Genomic DNA, 20719 nt, shown 5'->3' on the forward strand with positions numbered 1-20719 from the left:
TACGCCGGGCGGGAAATCTGACCGCGCCTCCGGCCCCGAGACTTTGACCTCCAGGCAATGGCCCTCCATGCGGGCTCGGAAAATCCGGGCCTTGGCGGCCGGCCCCCAAGTCCCCGGTTCCCCGCGGCGGGGGGATTACCTGCCTTGCCCCACGAAGGCAAGCGCGCGCGTGCGCACACGTTCCCAGGAGCCTGGGTCGCGAGCAAGACAAGAAGGCACGACTCAGTCAAAGTCCCTTCTTTTATTAAGGGCTCTCAAGCTGTACACGGTCCCCACCCCTTTCCGCGGTGAGGTCCAGCAGCGCAGTTCACACGCACCCTCGGCCGGCCCCGAGCGGGGGTGGGGAAGGGCACGGAGGGCCCCGGAGCCGGACCGGCATGCAACGCGGCAGCCCCTAGGCCAGGCCAAGGCGTCCGGTCACCCCCCCCTCTTGCTGGGAGGTAGACCCGCCGAGGGCATAGGTCAAGCCCTGCCTGCGGCCCCCTGGGCGGGCGCAGGGGTGTGGGGCACAAGCAGCAGCACTGGGGGCCAGGAAGGCCTCTAGTTTCCCAGAGGCCCCTCCTGCGGGCGGGGAAGAGGGCAGCAGAGGCTCTCCATTCTGTTTCCGCAGCTTCTTAGTTGACTTTCATTCTTAGTGTCAAAACATAGAGCTTGAGGGGAGCTGGGAGCCAGGGGGCGGCACCCCGAAGCAGGGCCCAAGCTAACGCTCAACAGAACGGAGTGGGAGGCGGGGTGTGCAGCGAACAGAACGGAAGCGGAGACGCATCCATGCCCGGGAAGCTGGGGAGGTGGACAGGCTGCAGCACCGGGAGGGAACTGGGGGTGAGGTAAGGGCCACAGCCTGAGCTGCTCATCTGTCCAGGGTCGGCCGGCCGGGGGCCCCGCCGGGGTCAGGGGCCAGGCCTCACGTGCCCACGCCACAGTTGATACAGGTTCTCCCCCGCGCGGCAGCTTCCGGCGTGGGCAGTCCGCAGGAGGCTGGCAGGGGTGGGCGCGGAGAAGGTGGCAGTACTGGGGCTGGGCTGGGGGCCAGGTTCTAGCACCACACTCTGAGCCGCCAGGCGGGGGGAGGGGTGGGGAGGATCCTGGTTCCTCAGCGCAGGCCCCGTGTGCCCTGACCCCGTCGGCCCCCAGTCCCTCTCCTGGGGCTGCGACAAGCCCACGGTTGGCACCTCCCTGGGCCAGGCACAGACACATAAACACCACACTCCAGGCAACACTCCAAGGAGCCCTCCGTGGTGGGTGGGCGGGACGGCAGGGCACCGGCGATCTCCATCCGGGGAGGACGGGGGTCCCCTTGGCCTTGTCTATACCTGCGGAGAGAGCAGAGTGGCTGGGCGCCAGGCCTCAAGCCTGCGACCCGACAGAGAACAGAGCTAGCAGCCAGGCTGGAAGGGAGGAAGGGCTGGGCTCCCGCCGGGGGCCCTTACCTTGTGCACCTGCGGGGGCAGCTCATCCTCTGAGCCCTCCTCTGGCACGGGCTCGGGGTGCCGCGCTGCAGACTGGCCATCTTCCGCCCACCCTCCGAGGGGCAGCCGGGAAAAGTGAGAGGGTGCTCGGGGCACTGTGCCAGGGTCTGGGGAGACAAGGCCGGCGCCCTCAGCCAAAGCAGAGACCAGAAGCGATGCTCTGGGGAGGGGGGGCTGCGGGACCCCCTTGGATGTCTCTTCCCCACAAGGCCCGGGTTGGTCCCGCTAGATACCTGTGATGCCCCCGTAGCGCCTCTGGAAACCCCCCTGCAGGGCAGTGGTCTCCGGGGCTCCGGGCCGGGGCGCAGTGCAGGGGTAGCTGGCCGAGCGGGGGATGGGCTGGGGGGCCCGGCCACCCTCTCCTCCTTCTTCGGGGGCGCTCTCGCCACTCTCGTCGCTCTCGTGGCGGTGCCACACGTGGCGCTCGGGTTCAGCCTGGGACTGCTGCTTGTGGAGCTGCGGGGACAGGGACAGGGGCTCCATCAGTTGCGAGTGGAAGGGTGTCAGGTGCCCATCGGAGACAGCTGAGCCCCACCGCACCATCACCCAGTCCCTAGGGAGCCACAGTGCAGAGCACACACTGGCTGTTCTTTGGGAGAAATTCTTTTTCTTTTTTTTTTTTTTTTTGGTGTGCCACACATGGCGATTTGCAGGGGTTACTCCTGGTGCTGTGCTCAGGAATCACTCCTGATGACGCTTGGGGACATATGGGATGCTGGGGATCAAGTCCGGGTTGACCCTGTGTAAGGCAAAAGTTCTATCCACTGTGTTATTGCTCCAGCCCCCTCCAAGTGAAATTCTTTTTTTCTGGGGGGGTCACACCCGGCGATGCACAGGGGTCACTCAGGGGTGCTCAGGGGACCATATGGGATGCTGGGAATAGAACCTGGGTTGGCTGCATGCAAGGCAAATGCCCTACCCGCTGTGTTATTGCTCTAGTCCCCTCCAGGAGAAATTCTTAGTGGATCCCTGGAAGAGGCCTGAACACAGGCTCCCACTTAACAGTCATCTGATTCAAGAACAAGTTGTGGGGGTTGGAGAGAAAGTATAGCAGGTAGGACACATGCCTTGTACAGGGCCGAACTAGGGCCAACCCCTGGCACCCCGTATAGTTTCCCCCTGAGTTTCACCAGGAGTGATCCCTGAGCGCAGAGCCAGGAGTAAGCTCTGAGCACTGCTGAATGTACCCCCACCTGCATAGCCCCCCGCAAAAAGAAAAAGCTGTGATTCTGACTTCCGGACACTCTCTCGGGTGCTGGCATAGAACAGAACATAAAGGAGCTAAAAGGCCCAGACCTGGGAGGCGTCTGTGTGTTAGAAGAACGAAGAAATGCATCAAAGGGATACACCCCGTCTGTCAGACGGTCTCTGCTCAAGGCTAGGATAAGACACGGGGGCTGGGAGAGAGACCTTCACCTAGGATGGCCAGAAGAAGGCCAGGGTTGGCCCCCTGCCGCAGAGCACATGTCCTGTACCTGTCAGGTCTGGGTTCCATCCCCTATTCCACAAAAAATCAAAAAGAAGGTCAAGGGACAAGCAGACAAGAACAGGGCCAGGGACCGTGGGGTGCCTGGGGGACGTGGTTCTTGGCGGGCACCCGGGAAGGACAGAGCCTGCCTGCAGTCACCAGCTAAAGGAGGCCACGGGGACTCTCTGGGGAAGGGAGACTGCAGGGCTGACAAACGGAGGTGCAGGGCTGCCCACCCATCCTCCTGCCGCGCTCTCCAGGGCGCTCCCCCTCGGCACAGCAGCCCGGGCACCGGCCCCCTCACCTGGTGCATGTAGAGGGCATGCAGGCTCATCTCGGTGGACGCGTACTCGGACAGCACCAGGCTCTGCAGCTGGCCTTCCCACACGCTGCTCCCGGAACTGGCCGTCCTGGCATCCACCCTGTCCGGCCCGGAACAGACAGACAGCTGTCACCAACGTTTCGGGGACTCGCACTTGACGATGCCTGCTGCACCCCACCTGTCCTGGGCCCTGTCTGGGCTCCCCCCGCCTCCCCTCTCCCCCACCCCAGCTTACTCACCCAGAGCCTGTCATGGCACCGGGGGCCCGGCCAGTGGGCGCCTGCCCAGGCTGCAGTGGGGAGAAGGAGCGCAGGGCGGAGGCCACGTCGGCCCTGTGCCGGGAGCTCTGCAGGTCTCGGGGCAGTGGGGGGCCCCGGCAGGAGGAGCTGGCCACCACGTTCGCAATGAGGCTCAGTGGCTAGGAAAGAGGGGGGTCAGCAGAACCTCCCAGTTAGCTGGGAACATCTCTTGACCAGCCCAGCCCAGCCCGCCAACCCCTGGTGTGATCCCAAACACAAGATAACTCAGGGCAGAAGGTCTCCCGGGATTCTGTGTCTCGGGTCCCGGGGCTCCAACAGAACGACTTGGAGGGAGAGGTGACGGGTGGGCCTTGGCATCCTCGCCCTCGCCCGACACCCTCTGCTCCCGGGAACATGCTTGCCGTCCCCGGGAACATACCTCCGACTCGGACTGTAAGGACTGGATGGACGTGAAGAGGGCATTTTCGGGGAGCAGGCCCCCCTGGGCGAGGCCAGCAGCCCCTCCGTCCCGCTGGACCTGCTCTTTGAGGAAGCCGAGGAAGGCCGTGCTCTCGCGCGGGGGCTGCCACCCCGGGTTGGTGATGGCAAAGTGCATGAGTGACAGCTCCGTCTTCCCGTCCTCGGCTTGCTGGTACACCGAAGCCTCCGTCTGGCCCCCAGACAGCCACTGCCCAAGAGGCTGCCGTGAACAGGGTGCCCCCCCCATGCCCCCCAACCCCTCTCCCCACCAGGAGCCCTTCCCTTCGTGCCCCTTTTCTGCTCTGGGGAGGCCTTGCTTCGTGGACGGCAGTGACCGTAACCCACGGCTGGCCCTGGTCCCCGGGACACACGCAGGGCTTGAAAGGAGCTTGACACGGGTGCAAATGCAACACTGCTTCAGAAGCAGCGTGTACCCGGGGGGAAGGGCAGGCCGGCCGCTTTTCAGCAGTTTACCCAAAGCCCTACTGGCCCCGGCCGCCTTGTTTGCGTGAGACTCTGGGTTCCATCCCTGGCACCAACGAAAACAAAAACACAGGGGGCAGAGCGACCATCTAGCAGGTACAGCCTGAATGCCTGAATTTGATCCCCAACATCACAATTTCCCCTCTCCCCTCCCCCCACCTCCCAGCACTGCCAGGGTGAGGTCTGAACACAGAGCCAGGAATAAGCCTCAAGTACCACCAGGTGTGGCCCCCAAACCAATCAAAAACAAAAACAGATCCTGTGTGTGTGGGGGGGAGGGTGGTGGGCAGGATGTGCCTCAAGGCAGAGCACAGACACCTCCGAAGTCCTCTCTGGGCCAGCCCGGCCTCTGGGCCCTCTGCCCCCACCCCCTCTCCCGGTGTCCCCCGTACCTGGGGGTGTCCATGCTGGCGGACGTCCATCTGCGCGAAGGAGCAGGTATCCCCTACCCCGACGACCTCCACGGTGAAGTTGCGGAAGAAGTCGATGATCTCCAGGGCCCGCGGGCGCAGGCAGAAGATGAGGATGAGGGGCGTGACGATGGGGCTCAGCAGCTCCTCCAGGATGAAGACCTGCAGGGGGGGTGGGGCGCCCAGGTCAGACGACAGCCTTGGGGGTGGGGGGTGGGGGCTCCCGGGCATACCCCCTTGCCCGCCCTGCGCCCGGCGACCAGCCAGTCTCCAGCAGGCCCTAACTCCGACTCCACTCACTGCCTTGTACTGGAAGAGCTGGGCAAACTCGTCCCGGGTCTGTGAGCGGTGGGCATTACCCTGCCAGTGGTCAGGCATGTAGTGGATGTGGGCGAGGATCACGCGCAGCAGCTGCTCGGGGCAGAACACCAGGTGCTGGTCCGGGATAAAGGACCTGGCGGGGCAGGATGCCCGGTGAGCCCAGTGGGTGGGCTTCCCTGGGCGGGTGGGGCGTGAGGGGCAGCCTCTCCTCCCGTGGACTTGGGGGGGCCCTTACCTGCACACCGTCACGGTGACCCCCAGCAGGGTGACGGTGGTGAGGACGTGCTCCACGGCCAGCACGTCCTCATCGTAGATGGTGAGGGCGATGAGCACGGCCAGGATGGAGCCGGCGAAGAAGGCGCCGTTCTTGGCCAGCAGCGTGAGCAGCGGCGACAGGAAGCAATTCATGTACTTGGAGGCGGGCTTGTAGCCGCGGTTGAGGCGGGACTGCAGCTCGTGCTCCAGCTCGTTGAAGTGGCGCAGGTAGCAGCGGCCGTACAGCGACCAGCAGCGCGCCCCCAGCGCCCCCGGCTCGCGCTTCAGCACCTCGGCGTAGCTGAAGAAGGCGTAGAGGATCTGCCAGATGAGGATGAGCGGGCACAGCAGGAAGTTGGCAATGCCGATCCACAGGATGCGGCTGCTCAGGCGCTGCGCCAGCTCCAGCCGCTGCCCGCCGCGCTTGTACTCGGCCTTGAGGCTCCACTCGTTGAGGAAGAGCGAGCCGGGGCCCCAGAAGAGGATGAGCTCGAAGTTGTACTTGAGGCCCCGCGTGAAGAACACCACCTCGCCCAAGCCGGGCAGGCGGAAGCGCAGCGGCAGCAGTGACTTGTTGACCAGGGCCACCATGTAGTTCTGGAAGCGCAGGATGCGGTGGTAGATGTCCAGCTCGGTCAGCTCGCGCTTGTGGATGCAGATCTGGTGCTCCTTCTGCGTCTGCACGATCCTCGCCTGCACTTCCTGCCACGTGCAGTAGGGCAGGGCGGACTGGGGCGAGGAGAGACGGCGGGGGGGGGGAGGAGGCGAGGTGAGGGGTGGCGGGAGCCGAGGGGGTCTCCCGGCAGCTGCTCCCCGGGTCACCTGGAGAGTCCTGGCCACCCCCCTCCCTGCCCTCACACACCTTGCCCCTCCCTGACCACAAAATCGGGCCGTGCGGTGACAGCCGGGTCCCCCTCCCTGGCCCCAGTCTCACCATGGGGATGCGCAGAGCATGCAGGTAGAACGAATGGATCTCCCAGTAGCAGCAAATGTTATAGATGAACTTGATGAGGCGGTGGATCCAGAAGACGGCGGCAATGACCAGGATGGTGATGAGGGAGCCATTTTCCTGAATCCTAGGGGAGACCGTGGGAGAGGGGGAGCTCAGGGCCGAGCCCCAGGCCCACATGCCGCGGCACGAAAGCTTTGGGGAGGCTGCTTCTGTATTTTTTTGTTTGTTTTGGTTTTGTTTTGTTTCTGGCTTTGGGGTCACACCGGGCGACGCTCAGGGGTTACTCCTGGCTTTGCACTCAGGAATGACTCCCGGCCGAGCTTGGGGGACCATATGTGGTCTCAGGGATCGAGCCCGGGTCGGCGGTGTGCCAGGCAAGCAAGCTCCCTCCCCACTGTACTATGGCTCCAGGCCCCGGGGAGGCTGGGTCTGTGTTCTCGCGACACTTCTAGGGTGTGCAGGACGGCCCCGGCCACCTGCTCGCGGGCCTCAGGCTCCCCTTACCTGGCACTGCAGACTTGGGCGGGCAGAAACGCATCGGGCAGGGTGACCTTGACGGGCTCGGTGGGGTGAAGGCTGTGGTTCACCATCTTGTTGGCAAAGAGGATGTCGTAGTCCACGCAGCTGACCAGGAAGGTGGTGAAGGCGACCACAAAGAGGAACTGCCTGCGGGGTGGGAAGAGGGGGGCGGTGCGTGAGGGCCCCTGTGGCCCCGGGAAGAAGGGTCTGGGTGCAGCAGAAGGAGAGCTTGGACCATCCCAAGGAGCTCCCAGGGGTGGTCCAAGCCTCAGGCTTGGCTCACCAGGGGGCAACCTCTGCCTCCACTTCCTCTCCACTTTGTCTGGGGGCCACACCCAGCCGTGCTCAGGGCTTACTCCTGGCTTTGCACGCAGGGGTCACTTCAGGTAGGGCTTGGGGGACTTTATTTCACACCGGGATCGGACCGGTGGGACACCTGCACGGCAAACCCCCTGCCTGCTGGACTAGGCTCCAGCCCCACATTTTCAAGCTTTTATGACTGATGCTTGGTCCCCAGCCTCCATTTCCTTTTGACAGTTTAGATGCTCTCTGGGGACCTGAACTCTTTTGCTCTCGAGGGAGTTTCTCAACCCCTTCCCCTCGGACAAGGCCCTAAGGGCTTCTTCCTCGGCCGGCAGTGGACCCAGGCTGCCACCACGACAGGACAAAGGCACTTTCCTCAGTAAGTGGTGGGCACCTGGGAGAGGCTGGCTGAACCCTGAGCAGCCGATGCTACTGAGAGGACTGGGTTTGACTCAAAGGGCAGAGGCTGCTGGGGCTGGAGCAATGATACAATAAGGAGGCCGCCTCGTATGCAGCTGACTCAGGTTCGATCCCCGGCACTCCTGGCGACCCAGCACCGCCAAGAGAGAGACACACACACGTATAATAAAAAAGGGGAGCCTATGAGGTTGGGGAGCCAAACCTAGTCTCTGAGCTCTAGCAGTCAAGGGGCAGCTGGACCCATAAAACCACAAAAGATGGGGAAGGTGCCGATCTTGCATGCGGCTGACCCGGATTCCATCCCCTGCATCCCATGTGGTCCCCTGAGCACCACCGCCAGGAGTGATTCCTGAGTACAGAGCCAGGAGTAAGCCCTGAGCACTGCTGGGTGTGGCCCCAAGACAAAACAAAACAAAGAAACAAACAAAGTCCTGCTAGTTTTACAGGCACACGCCTAGGCCTGGGCTGAACTGCCCAGCAGGGCCAGACAAGGCCAGGCAGGCCGGACAGGACAGGGGTGAGGGCAGGGAGGGGGAAGTCTGGGAGGAGTTTCTTTGTTTTTGTTTTGGGGGCTACACGTGACAGTGCTCAGGGCTTACTCCTGGCTCTGTGCTCGGGGGATTGCTCCTGGCGGGTTCAGGTGACCGTACTGGAGTGCTGGGGGTCAAACACGTTGGATGTAGACAAGGCAAGTGGGCTATCGCTTCGGCCCCTGGGACGGTTCTCCATCTACTTACATGAGCTCAAAGATCTCCCCGATGAGCATGCAAGTGAAGCCATTCTTCTGGTGTAGGTTATAAACGTGCGAGCGATTGTTAAGCAAACATGGGCAGTGACACGGCAATGGGGGTGGGTGGGGGGGCGAGGAGCATCATCCTTGTCATACGTCTAGGCTCTGAGTCTTGGCTCTGGGGCCTTCTAAGGCCGAGTGGCGGTGGCCAAGTTATTTAACCTCTCGCAGCGCTTGTCTGCAACGGTCTACTGGGAATAATAGCTCCTACCTGACTCACAGGCTCATTAGGTCTGAGATCACGCACATAAATGATTTTACCCAGAGCCAACACCGAATGAATTAAAAAAAAAAAGAGAGAGAGAGACACTAATTGCTGTGGTGAGTAGCATCCCCTCTGGAGGCCCACGCCGAGAGCAGCTCCTCATAAATGAACCCACCGAGGCCGAGCACACAGCCCGCCGCGACGGGGGGCACCACCATCAGCCTCCAGAGAAGTTTCGTCCTCTCCCAGAGATATTAGCATCAAGGCCCCCCCCCCCCACCCCCGGCTCCCCACCAGCTAAAGATCTGGTAGTGGCCACGCAGATGTCAAGGATATTCGAGAGAAGAAGAGGTCAAGGTTTTCGATGTGGTGCCAAGGTGCTGTGGACACAGGAGCAGAGAGAAGTCAGGACCCCCAAACGACATAAGCATCCCCCGCCCCACCCCGTCCTGCTTCCTCGCGAGTTCCTCCCTCCCTCCAGCCCGGGCCCCGGCTCCCACAGCCCTGCCCCGACACTCACACTTGCTCCCCTCTGGGACGTGCACCAACAGATCCTCCTCCCCCGGGGGTGAGTCGCTGTAGGAGGCCTCTAGGCGCTGGTATTCCGTGTCAAACTGCGCCATCACCACCACCCCCTAGCCGCCGGGTCCACCTGCCGGCCACGAGGAAGAGGAGACCCAGGTTCAGCCCGAGTGCGGCTTTATCAGCCAGGCCAGAAGAAGGAAGACGGCGCCCTCCGGCTGGGTCTCCAGGTTGTCTTCTTGGCCCCAAGACAGAAGAGAAGCCACGATCCACGAGGGCCCAGAGCGCGGGGTGGGGGGGGGCTCCCTTGGCCCCGAGCCGGACTCAATCTCTAGCCTGAAGCTAGACTCAGCCTCCAGGGAAGCGGTGTTGGGGGGGTGGGGGGACGGGATGGCTGTGTCTCCTGCTTTTTCAGTCCAGGGCAGGGTCCCTCCCTCTGCCCTCTGGGGAAAGCCCTACTCCAGAAGCACTTTGGAAGCGAAGGTGGAAGAGAAGCGCGGGGGCCCTACCAGCTCCATGGACAGTGTCGCTCCACTCCAGCCTGCGGTGCCCTGGCTCTGCAACTGCTGGAGGAGAAGGTGTCAGATGCCAGCGAGGGCACGGTGGGGGACAGACAGCAGCCCCGCCCCCGCCCCTGCCCCCTCCCCCATGCCACCCACCCTCCAAGAAAAAAGATGCCCTTAGGAGCTGGGGCCATGGGCGCTTGCCTTGCACACTGCTAAGCCAAGGCTCAATTCCTGGCACCGCATATGATCCCCTGAGTCCTGCCAGGAGTGATCCCTGAGTGCAGAGCCAGGAGAAAGCCCTGAGCAGACAGGTGTGCCCCTCCCCCAAAACAAAACAGAAAAAAGAACTAAAAAGAAAAAGATGCCCTTAGTGCAGCGGGCAGAAGGATGTGGCGGGGGAGGGGGGGGCTGGACAGTGGGGAGGGTGCTTGCCTTGCATGCCGACCCAGGTTCAATCCCCAGCATCCCATATGGTCCCCTGAGCACCGCCAAGGAGTGATTCCTGAGTGCAGAGGCAGGAGGAACCCCTGATCATGGCCAAATGCAGCCCCAAAAACCAAAAGCAAAACCATCAACAGCAAAAAAAAAAAAAAACGGCTGCGGCTGGGCAGAGGCCACTTCCAGCTGTGGGTTCCACTCATGCAGGTTGTAGCACTCAGCAAAGAAATCTGAGAAGCAGCTTCTTGCTGGGAGACAGGAGCACATTTTTGGTACACGGGAGGCTCCAGTTAGACTCCAGCTGCGCAGCTGGAGTCCCCCTTAGCACTGCCTGGAATAACCCACGATATGAGGACACGGAACCTTCAAAAGCCCCGTGTTGAGTCTCCAACAGAAAAAAATAATAATAAAAAAAAAGCTCAAAGCAGAAGACAGGGTCGGTTCAACCCTGCCAATGTTCCTCCATTGCCCCTGTCTCAGTCTCTGAAACCAGACAGGTTGTTGGGGTCCGCAAGCCTCCATGTCCCCAAAGCCCTCTCCGGAGAGGATCTTTCTGGTTTGTTCCCTGGTCTGTTCTCTTCCCGGCTTCCCATGGGGGACCCAGCAGGCCGGCCCAGCGCCTGGCTGGGGAAGTGATGCGGGGGGCGGCAGGGACCTCGGATCCCGGCTGAGCGGGGTCCCTGGAGCCGAGCAATGGTCTAGAGGGCGCCCCCCCACCCAAGCCGGTGCAGAGCCCGGGGCGCCGAGCCCGGTCCGGCCCCCGGCCCCCGTGGGATCCCCTGGGTCAGGCAGAGTCCTGGGTCCCCAGGGGCTGCCCCAAACCCTCACGGAACTCGCTACTCACCCCGCTGATGTGGACTCGGGGTCCATGGAGCCCCAGACGGCCCGGGCCTGAGCTCAGGGGCTCCGGGGGATGTTGGGGGGACCGAGCCAGCCCCGCAGATGACACCCCAGGTGGGCTGGGCTGCCTCCCCACACCCAGCCACCACCACCAGAGTCCAGCGCGGCCCCCGGGGTGGCCGGCCCCAGGCCAAGGGCTCGGCTCCCAACAGCGGACAAGCCTGCGCGCGCCCCCGCGGCCCGCGCGCGCGCCCCCGCCCGCGCGCCCTCGCTACCAAAACATTTCGGCTGCGCGCCCCCGCCCCGCCCGCGGCGCCCCTTTCCCCGTTACCTGCCGCGAGCTCCCCCCGGGCTCCGCGGGGCACCCCCGATCGGGCGCGGTCTGGGCGCCGGGATTCCAGTAACCGGTCTCGCGTTTCACCTCAGGAACGGTGTGACCCGGGTGATTCCAGGGGCTCCGGCGGCGCGGCTGGGCTCATCCGACCCGGAGCGCTAGGCCGGCCGTCTGCCACTCACTGTCACCCGCGGCTCTCCTCGCCAATGAGTGCGGGGGGTGGAGACACGACGGCCAATTCACGGCTTCGGGGGCGGGACGATAGGCTGGAGGCGGGTCTTGGGCCCCCCGCGACCAATAGCAGGTCAGCTCTGGGGCGGGGCTCCAGCGCGGGCGCCGCTGTTTGTCCTCTGCGCCGCTCCGTAGTGACGGGATTGTTGTGTTGCAAAAATCCGGGCTTGGAACTGTGGGCTGGCGTGCCGCACGCACGCTCGGCTCTCCGGGAGCACTTGGGGCAGCTTCTGAGGGCGGGGTGGACTGCACGAGGCTCTCTTGGCCGGCGAGGGAGCCTCCCCGCCCGTGAATTTTCACCCAATCGGACTCGGTTTGGGAATTGAACACTGTTTCTCGGGCGCGCTGAGGCCGGCCTCTGCGACAGCGAGTCGTCACCTTTTTCCCGCTGACATCTGGCAGAGGATTCTAGGGGCGTGGGGGAAGCACCTGATCGGGCAAGGCAGGAGACGCTGACTTTGGGAAGATCTGTTGCTTTCCCCCCACCCCCACCCCGTTTTCTGCTCCCCGATTTGTTTCCCAGTCATTTTTGCCCAGCCATGTCGCCAGCTCCGGCAGCCCAGGCTCCTGCGTCCGTGTCCCTGTTTGACCTCAGCGCTGATGCTCCGGTTCTTCGGGGCCTGAGCCTGGTGAGCCACGTTCCCGGCGAGGCGCTGGTGCAGGCTCTGCGGACTTCCGGTCCAGGTATGGGGTGGGGGTGGGGGAAGAGTTGCGGCGGACCCGCGAGAGGACAGTGACAGGGCTCTTTGGAGCTCGCATACTTGATTGATACTCGGCCTAGGGATGCCCACGAGACCTTCTCTTTCCACTGGATAAAATCCGTCTTAAATTCACTCCTCTGGGTTCCAGCCTTGACCCCCCACCCCCACCCCGCGCTGTCTCCCGACAAATCTCTCGCCTTTGTTCATGCCGGGTTATAGGCACAGCAGAATTCCTGTATTTCGAGAAAAGTCCTACATTCCAATTTAAAGGCGCTCCAATCCCATCATCCTCTTGAGTGGATGTGTTAACGATCAATCATTGATTACATTCCTTAGCGTGTCTCCGGCTGTGATTTTATGGTCAGCTGCCGTTGAAAGTGTAAAAATAAAAATCTGACATTTGGGGAGTAGGTTGGCAGTGAAAGAAGAATTTGAATGTTACCAAAAATTATTTTCTACCGGCTTCCTTCTAAATGGGTCTTTTAATATATTGGGTTTTTTAATTTAACTTTTAATTTAATATATTAAAATTTAATATATTAAAGTTTAATTTAATATATAAAAATTGACTCATTTAATACATTGTTGACTCATTTTCCCAGAAGTTTTTGGGAATTTAAGACTCATTTAATACATTGTTGACTCATTTTCCCAGAAGTTTTTTTTTTTTGGGTGGGGGAAGGGGGTGTGGCAGTGCTTGAGAGCTGGGAAGCCAGTCCCCAGTGATGCTCCAGGAGTGGTACTGGGCGCCACCAGAGCCACACAAGTTCTCTGGTGGGGCATTGGCCCTGGGCTCTGACTCAGGGTGGCCCAGACGGTGAGCTACACCCATCTGCCTGCTCCCTACCCAGCATATTTGTTTATCTACTTCCTGCCGTTTTGGCCACACCCTGGCACTAGAGTCAGCTCCGGGAGCCTCTGGAAAGTGCCCAGGACATTGTACACTCCTGGGATCTCCTGGCTTTGGATCTTGCCCTTTGGACCATCTCCCCAGGTCTCATATTTTTGACTGTCAAGGCATTTATTTCATAACTACATAGTAAATTCCTTAAACATGAGAATAAGGCATCCCTTTTGGGTATCCCTATTTGTCTTTTCTGTCTTCTGTCTCCCCTTTTGGTATTTTGGGCCACACCCTGTAGTGCCCAGAGCCTTGAGCTATCTCTCCAGCCCCTATTTAAAAATTTATATTTGGGCCTGGAGCGATAGCACAGCGGGTAGGGTGTTTGCCTTGCACCCAGCCGACCTGACCTGGGTTCGATTCCCAGCATCCCATATGGTCCCCCGAGCACTGCCAGGAGTAATTCTGTGTGCAGAGCTAGGAGTAATCCCTGTGCATCGCTGGGTGTGGCCCAAAAAGCAAAACAAAATAGATTCTATTTGGGGGGCCACACCCAGCAGTTCCCAGGGACTACTTCCTCCTGGTCAGAACCTGAGCCTTCTGCACCCAGAGCCTGCACCCAGCCCATTGAGCCCACTCTGGGGTTCTGCTTCAAGACACCGAAGGTGAAATACAGGATGCAGGAGGTGATGAAAGCAATTAATGGAGTCGGCCTCCCTTTCAGCCTGTAATTACCCTCCCTTTATTTAGGCCCAGAGGAGAGAGTGAATCCAGGAAGAAAACCTCTGGAAATTTCTGACAAGTTATTCTGTTCGACATGTCAGCAGGCCTTCCAGAACCACCAGGAGCAGGTGAGACTGGGGCAGAGCTGCGTGGCAGAGGCAGCAGCAGCGTGGTGAGCGAGTAGAAGCAGGCATTTGATTTGTCCTTAGCAATTTCGAGCAGGCCTTGGATCCTGGCCCTGGGGGTCATCTGCTTTGACCTCCCGGAGCACTGTCTGTGGGCTTGGCTCCCCGCCAAGGCCAGACTAGGACTCAGTTGCACACTTTGCCTTCTCCTTTTCCTGCCAGAGGGAACATTATAAGCTGGACTGGCACCGATTCAACCTGAAGCAGCGTCTCAAGGACAAGCCTTTTCTGTCCGCCTTGGACTTCGAACGGCAGAGCTCTGCAGGCGAGACTTGGGGGAACCTGAAGGACAGAACAGGGGGTGGAGGAAGGCCCTTGTCTGGGGGTTGAAGGAAAAGTCTGCAATGGAGAAAGAGTATGACAGGCTGAGTGACCCCCCCGCCCCCCCTCCCCCCGTAGCCTGGCTTCCATCCCTTGTGCTCTGTGATCCTCCAGCAATGCTGGGAATGACCCCCAGGCCCCACGGCGAGGCTAGCGCCTCTGCACCACCAGGTGTAACCCCCAAACAAATTAAAGTGAAAATGAGCCCCCAAACAATGTAGAAAATTTTAAAATATTGTTGTTGTTATTGTTGTTTTGGGGCCACACCCGACAGTGCTCTGAGCTTATTCCTGGCTTGTTTTAAGGAATGATACTTGATGCCAGGGATTGAACCCGGGTTGGTCACGTGCAAGGCAAAGGTCCTACTCCCTTACTGTCTCTCCTGCCACACCCACCCAATTAAAACCCACCCAATTAAGACCGTGGTTTATAAAATGGTTACTGTATGGTTTCATACATAAAAATTTCAACACTTGCGGAGCTGGAGCGATAGCACAGCGGGTAGGGCGTTTGCCTTGCACGCAGCCGACCCGGGTTCGATTCCCAGCATCCCATATGGTCCCCTGAGCACTGCCAGGAGTAATTTCTGAGTGCAGAGCCAGGAGTAACCCCTGTGCATTGCCGGGTGTGACCCAAAAAGCAAAAAAAAAAAAAAAAATTTCAACAGTTGGGCTGGAGCGATAGCACAGCGGGTAGTGCGTTTGCCTTGCACGCAGCTGACCTGGGTTCGATTCCCAGCATCCCATATGGTCCCCCGAGCACTGCCAGGAGTAATTCCTGAGTGCATGAACCAGGAGTAACCCCTGCGTATTGCCGGGTGTGACCTAAAAAACAAAAAACAACAACAACAAAAATTTTCGACACTTGGTGCCAGAACAATGGTACAATGGGTAACATATGCTATATGCTCAACCTGAGTTTGATCTCCATGTGGTCCCTGAGCCCCACCAGTGTTATTCCTGAGCACAGAGCCAGGTGTGACCCTCCAAAACTAAATAAATAAAATAAAATTCTAGCGCCACACACAAAAATTTTAAGACATGGAGCCAAGAGGCCAGAGCACTAGTACAGTGGGTAGGATGTTTTCCTTACATGCCGTCCACCTGGGTTTGACCCCTGCTATCCCATATGGTCCCCCCAGCACTGCTGGGTGTGGCCTGAAGACAAACACAAAATAAATAAGGACGGGGACCAGAGAGCGAGAACAAGGCTTAGGATGACTGCCTTGCACACAGCCAGCCCCAGTGTGGTTCCTAGCATTGCACGGGTTACCCCGAGCACCACCAGGAGTGATCCCTGAGCTCAGAACCAGGAGTCAAGCCTTGAGGACTCCCAAGGGTGGCCACATACCCCTACCCTGTCCTCCCCCCCCAAAAAAAAAAAACGAGGTGGAGTCTCACCCTTGTGTCCATCTGTCTTGTCCTCAGGAGAACTTTCCAGCATCTCAGGGTCAGAAGACTCTGACTCGACCAGTGATGAGGACACGCAGACGGCGGCGGAGGAGAAGGCCGAGCACGAGAAGCCCGGCCGGCCCCAAGGCTTTCAGCCGCATCAGCTGCTTTTCCAGAATGCCCAGGGCCAGTTTCTTTCTGCCTATCGCTGTGTCCTGGGCCCTCGAAAGGTGACAGCCCGCCCAGGCCGAGGGGCCCTTTGTCCTCTCAGCCTCACTCTCCCCTGGGCCCCACCCGCCTTCCTTCCCGTCAGGAGCTGCCCTGAATCTCAGAAGGGTGCGGGGAGGGGGAGCGAGGCTCAGAACAGCCGTGCCAGGTGTGCACTGTGGGCCCTGCTGTTTGCTCCTGAGACCATGCTCCGGAGATCCTTAACTTTGTAGAATAGAGACGAACCACAGGACGGGATGTCACTTAGAGCCCCTGAAGCCCCCCGCCCCCAGGCACTGGTCGTAGGTTTCCCATGCCCCCCCGAGATGTAACAGATGTTACACAGGGGTGTCTGTGCTGCTCCGCTCCCGTCCAGGCGCCCCCCGAGGAGGCGGAGATGCTGCTCCAGAACCTGCAGAGCGCGGCTGCCAGGATCTGCGTGGTGCTGATGGCGGCGGCCGGGCACTTTGCCGGTGCCGTGTTCCAGGGGTGAGAGGAGGAGGAGGAGGTGCTGGGGTGGGGAGCAGTTCCCGAGGACCAGTTGCTTTCGGGACTGAGTGTGTGCCATCCCCAGAAGAGAAGTGGTGACGCACAAGACCTTTCACCGCTACACGGTGCGGGCCAAGCGGGGCACAGCCCAGAGCGTGCAGGATGCTCGGGGCGGGGCCTGCCGCTCGGCTGGAGCCAGTCTGAGGCGCCACAATGAAGCCGCGCTCCACCAGGTGAGCCCCATGCCCTCCCCACCTGTGGGCCCCATTCCCCAACTCATGCTTCCACTGTCCCAGTGACCCAGGGAGGGATCCCCAAGGGTCTTCTTCGTCCTCTCGTTCTTCCCCCCTCTGGTGGGCCATTTCTCGGTGGGGTGTTGAGACGGCGTGAGCCAGGACAGGCAGGGCTGAGTGCCTCTCTCCCCTAGGATGTTCGGGACCTGCTGGCGGGGCCGGTCTGGGCTAAGGCGCTGGGGGAGGCTGGGACAGTACTGCTTCGTGCCCCACGCTCAGGCCGGTCCTTGTTCTTCGGAGGACCTAGGGCACCTCTGCAAAGGGGGGACCCCCGACTTTGGGATATCCCCCTCACTACCCGCAGACCCACCTTCCGAGAGCTCCAACGTGTGCTCCACAAACTGACCACCTTGCTTGTCCACGGTGAGCCTGGCGCCCGGCACCCCGGGTCTCAACGCGCGACCAGACGCTGCCCCGGCCCCGGGCAGACAGAGGGCCAGGCGGGTGCAAGGGACATCTTTGGTTTGATTCGATGGCAGGAGAAGATCCACGGGAGTCAGCTCGGTCTGAAGTGACTCAGAGACAGTGGAAGGCAGCGGTTGAGAAGAAGAAGGATGTCCAAGGAGAAAGCCAAGTTCCCAGCGACAGCAACAGGGCCCCGCAGCGCAGGGAGGATTCTGCAGAGCCAGGTGTTTTCTTTGTGTTTGTTTGTTTGTTTTTATGCCAAGGCAGGTTTGAGCCCGGCGGGGCCCTTGGGGGCCCTTGTCCAATCTTCATCTAGGGCCAGTCTTGGAAATGCAGGTTCCCTCCTCTTCTTCCCACTCCCCTGTGTACACACACACACACACACACACACACACACACACACACACACAGAGACACCCCCCCTTGGAAATGCAGGTTCCCTCCTCTTCTTCCCACTCGCCTCTGTACACACACACACACAGGTTCCCTCTTCTTCCCACTCCCCTCTGTACACACACACACACACACACACACACACAGACACCCCCACTTGGAAATGCAGGTTCCCTCCTCTTCTTCCTACTCGCCTCTGTACACACACACACACACACACACACACACACACACACACACACACACACACACAGGTTCCCTTCTCTTCTTCCCACTCCCCTCTGTGTACACACACACACACAAACACAGGTTCCCTCCTCTTCTTCCCACTCCCCTCTGTGTACACACACACACACACACACACACACCCTTGGAAATGCAGGTTCCCTCCTCTTTTTTCCACTCCCCTCTGTGTACACACACACACACACACACACACACACACACAAATGTGGGCCTTGTGGCAGCAGATACTCTAATATGTTCAGGCGCCTTCTTAGCCTACCTGTTCTTTTTTTTTTTTTCCTTTTTTGGAGGGTCTCACCCAGCGATGCTAAGGGGTTCCTTCTGGTTCTGCACTCAGGAATTACTCCTGGCAGTGCTCAGGGGACCCTATGGGATGCCCGGGATTGGACCCCCGTCAGCCACATGCAAGGCAAATGCTTCCCACCGGGCTAGCACTGTCCCTGAGTGCACGGAAGGAGCACAGAGCAGGGGCCCCACTGGGTGTGGCCTGAGCCTCACATAAGTGACCTGTCTCTCAGTGCGCCGCTTGGATGTTTTGGGGGGTGGCGGATGGGGGAACCACACCTGGGAGTGCGCAGGCTCCAGTGGGGGTCAGCTGCCTGCTCGGCAAGTGCCTTAATCCCTGCCCTTCCTGCCACCGGATGCTCTGTTCGGGGCTGAGCCTGCATCCCTGGCTGCAGATGCTTGACCTTTGCATCCCTGTCGGGCGTCTCTCTGAGGCCACTCAAGGAGCGACCAAGGGCACCTGGCCCTGCCTAGCTCCCTCTGGGCCTTCCCTGGCTCAACTCTTTGTGCCTGGTGCGAAACTCCTGGACCCCGCTCTCGGTGCACTACTTTATGTGGGGGGATGGCGGAATACCCACATTTTGGTTCCTTGCGACACTATCTGGATTATTTTTTTTTTTTGCTTTTTTTGGGTCACATGGTCACACCCAGCAATGCACAGGGGTTACTCCTGGCTCATGCACCCAGGAATTACTCTTGGCGGTGCTCGGGGGACCATATGGGATGCTGAGAATCGAACCCAGGTCGGCCGCATGCAAGGCAAATGCCCTACCTGCTGTGCTATCGCTCCTGCCCCCATGGATTCTTTTTAGTTTAGTTTAGTTTTGTTTTTTTTTTGGGGGGGGATGGTGTTAGTGCTCAGGATTTACTCCACAGCATTTGGGGCTTACTCCTCTGTGCTCAGGGCTCACTCCTGGTGCCAGGGATCGAACTCGGGTTGGCTGCATGTAGCACCGGGCCCTTACCTGCCATGCTATCTCTCTGGGCCCTGGGTTATCTCTTCACCGACACCCCTAAGCCTCTGGGCCAGCCCCGCATCCTTTCCACTTCTGTGACTCCTCTGGAGGGGGCTGACCTGCTCGGTTTCCCCCTAGGCTCGGGGTCAGAGGGCGAGGATGGCTGCCCGCTTGAATTGGAGCTGGTCGAGTTGACGCTGGGCACCCTGGGCCTCCGGGAGTTTGAGGTGTTGCCCAAGCGGAGGAGGAGGAGACGGAATAAGAAGGAGAGGAGCCAGGACACACAGGCCGGGACCCCACATCTACCCCCGCCACCCCACGGCGAGGACACGGGGTGTCAGCCGGCTCCAGCCCCGGTGGCGGCCGAGGGCCCAGGCCAGCCAGAGCGCGGGGCCGTGCTCCTTGCAGCTTGCCGGGCTGGGGACGTGGGGGTGCTGCGGCCCCAGCTGACTGCCAGCCCCGTGGAGCCCGAAGTCCTGTCTCTGCTCAACGCCCCCCTGGGCCCCGGGGGCTTCACCCTCCTGCACGCAGCAGCTGCCGCCGGAAGGGGCGCTGTGGTCCGTCTGCTGCTGGAGGCCGGGGCCGACCCCACCGTGCTGTGAGTCAGGAGCCCCAGGCCGAGCCCTTTGGGGGACAGGGAGGACGGTCGGGGCGGGGGGTGCTGATTGAGCACCGGAGGCTGCTCAGGGGTTCCCCCGTGGTCACCTGCGGTCGGTCGTGTGGGGCGAGGCCGAGGCAGACGGAACTCATGTGTGATTTATTTTGGGGTGTCGACACCTAGGGACTCCCAGGCCCGGCCGCCGTACGTGGTGGCCGCGGACAAGTCCACGCGCAGCGAGTTCCGCCGGTTCATGGAGCAGCAGCCGGACGCCCACGATTACGGCAAGGCGCAGGTGAGGGGCCGCGGGGGGCCGCGGGCAGGGACGGGGGCGGGCACCCGGCCATCCCGCCTTCTGACCGCTGCGGTCCTGGGCGGGTGTCCCCTAGGTGCCAGGGCCGCTGAGCGCGGCCATGGAGGCACAGCGGGCGGCGCGGAGGAGGGAGCAGCGGGCGGCGCGCCGGCAGCGCGAGCAGCAGCAGCGCCAGCAGCAGGAGCAGGCGCGGCGGGAGCAGGAGGAGCGGCAGCGATTCGCCGCCCTCAGCGACCGGGAGAAGGTGAGGCCCGGCCCCGACTCCTGCGGTGGGATCTCCTCGGGAGGGGCCCGTCCCTCCCTGAGGGCACGAGGGGGGCCCCCCCCTCAGCCCTCCTCTCGCCCCCCGCAGAGAGCCCTGGCTGCCGAGCGCCGGCTGGCCGCCCAGCTGGGAGCCCCCTGCCCGCAGGGCCCCGAGTCCGAGGCCGCCGTGAGCAATGTCCGGTAGGTGCCAGGCGCTGGCCCGGGGGCACCGGGAGAGGCCGTGGACGGCTGCGACGTGCGTGGAGGGCCGGGATGGAAGGGACGGCGGTGGGGCCGCTGCTCTCACTGTCCTCTCCCCCCAGGCGCTGCTGGAGCTGTGGCGCCTCCCTCCAAGGCCTCGTCCCCTTCCACTACCTGGACTTCTCCTTCTGCTCCACGCGCTGCCTCCGGGAGCACCGCGGGCGCGCAGCGGGGCGGGCGGCGTCCTGACCCGGGCCGAGAGGGACCCGAGAGGGACCCGGGCCCGAGGCTCCCGCTCTGCAGAGCCCCGAGGGCGGAGGGCCAAGACGGGGGGCGCTGGAACTTGAATCACAATAAAGGTCGGCCAGGAGAACCCGCACTCGGACAGACGGACGGTCGGAGGGTCACTCGTGCCCCGGCT

At 61.3% G+C, this 20719-nt stretch overlaps 2 protein-coding genes across 6 annotated transcripts; one reads left to right on the plus strand and one right to left on the minus strand.

Annotated features, from left to right (window-relative positions):
• Nucleotides 1-226: 226 nt before the first annotated feature.
• Nucleotides 227-11462, minus strand: ATG9A (autophagy related 9A). Of its 5 annotated transcripts, none has more exons than XM_055123174.1 (16): nucleotides 11274-11462; nucleotides 9668-9721; nucleotides 9157-9288; nucleotides 8973-9016; nucleotides 8379-8443; nucleotides 6904-7065; nucleotides 6382-6523; nucleotides 5428-6176; nucleotides 5172-5325; nucleotides 4854-5033; nucleotides 3938-4186; nucleotides 3499-3677; nucleotides 3242-3359; nucleotides 1703-1925; nucleotides 1431-1576; nucleotides 227-1313 (listed from the first exon to the last, which is right to left on the minus strand). In XM_055123174.1, exons 3-16 carry the CDS (start codon nucleotides 9257-9259, stop codon nucleotides 1308-1310), a joined length of 2520 nt encoding a protein of 839 aa, XP_054979149.1. In that variant the 5' UTR covers nucleotides 9260-9288; nucleotides 9668-9721; nucleotides 11274-11462; the 3' UTR covers nucleotides 227-1307. The 5 variants fall into 5 exon arrangements, with proteins under 5 accessions (XP_054979149.1, XP_054979146.1, XP_054979150.1 ...); XM_055123171.1 differs by having other exon boundaries at nucleotides 9668-9724; XM_055123175.1 differs by lacking the exon at nucleotides 11274-11462 and adding an exon at nucleotides 10947-11191.
• Nucleotides 11463-11651: 189 nt separating this feature from the next.
• Nucleotides 11652-20716, plus strand: ANKZF1 (ankyrin repeat and zinc finger peptidyl tRNA hydrolase 1). The gene is made up of 13 exons (XM_012934668.2): nucleotides 11652-12191; nucleotides 13800-13900; nucleotides 14120-14222; nucleotides 15706-15899; nucleotides 16253-16365; nucleotides 16451-16598; nucleotides 16793-17021; nucleotides 17138-17287; nucleotides 19082-19541; nucleotides 19725-19836; nucleotides 19931-20098; nucleotides 20207-20298; nucleotides 20421-20716. Exons 1-13 carry the CDS (start codon nucleotides 12047-12049, stop codon nucleotides 20545-20547), a joined length of 2142 nt encoding a protein of 713 aa, XP_012790122.1. The 5' UTR covers nucleotides 11652-12046; the 3' UTR covers nucleotides 20548-20716.
• The last annotated feature ends 3 nt before the right edge of the window (nucleotides 20717-20719 follow it).

Source organism: Sorex araneus, chromosome X (assembly GCF_027595985.1).
Source record: "Sorex araneus isolate mSorAra2 chromosome X, mSorAra2.pri, whole genome shotgun sequence".
Classification (NCBI taxonomy): domain Eukaryota; kingdom Metazoa; phylum Chordata; class Mammalia; order Eulipotyphla; family Soricidae; genus Sorex; species Sorex araneus.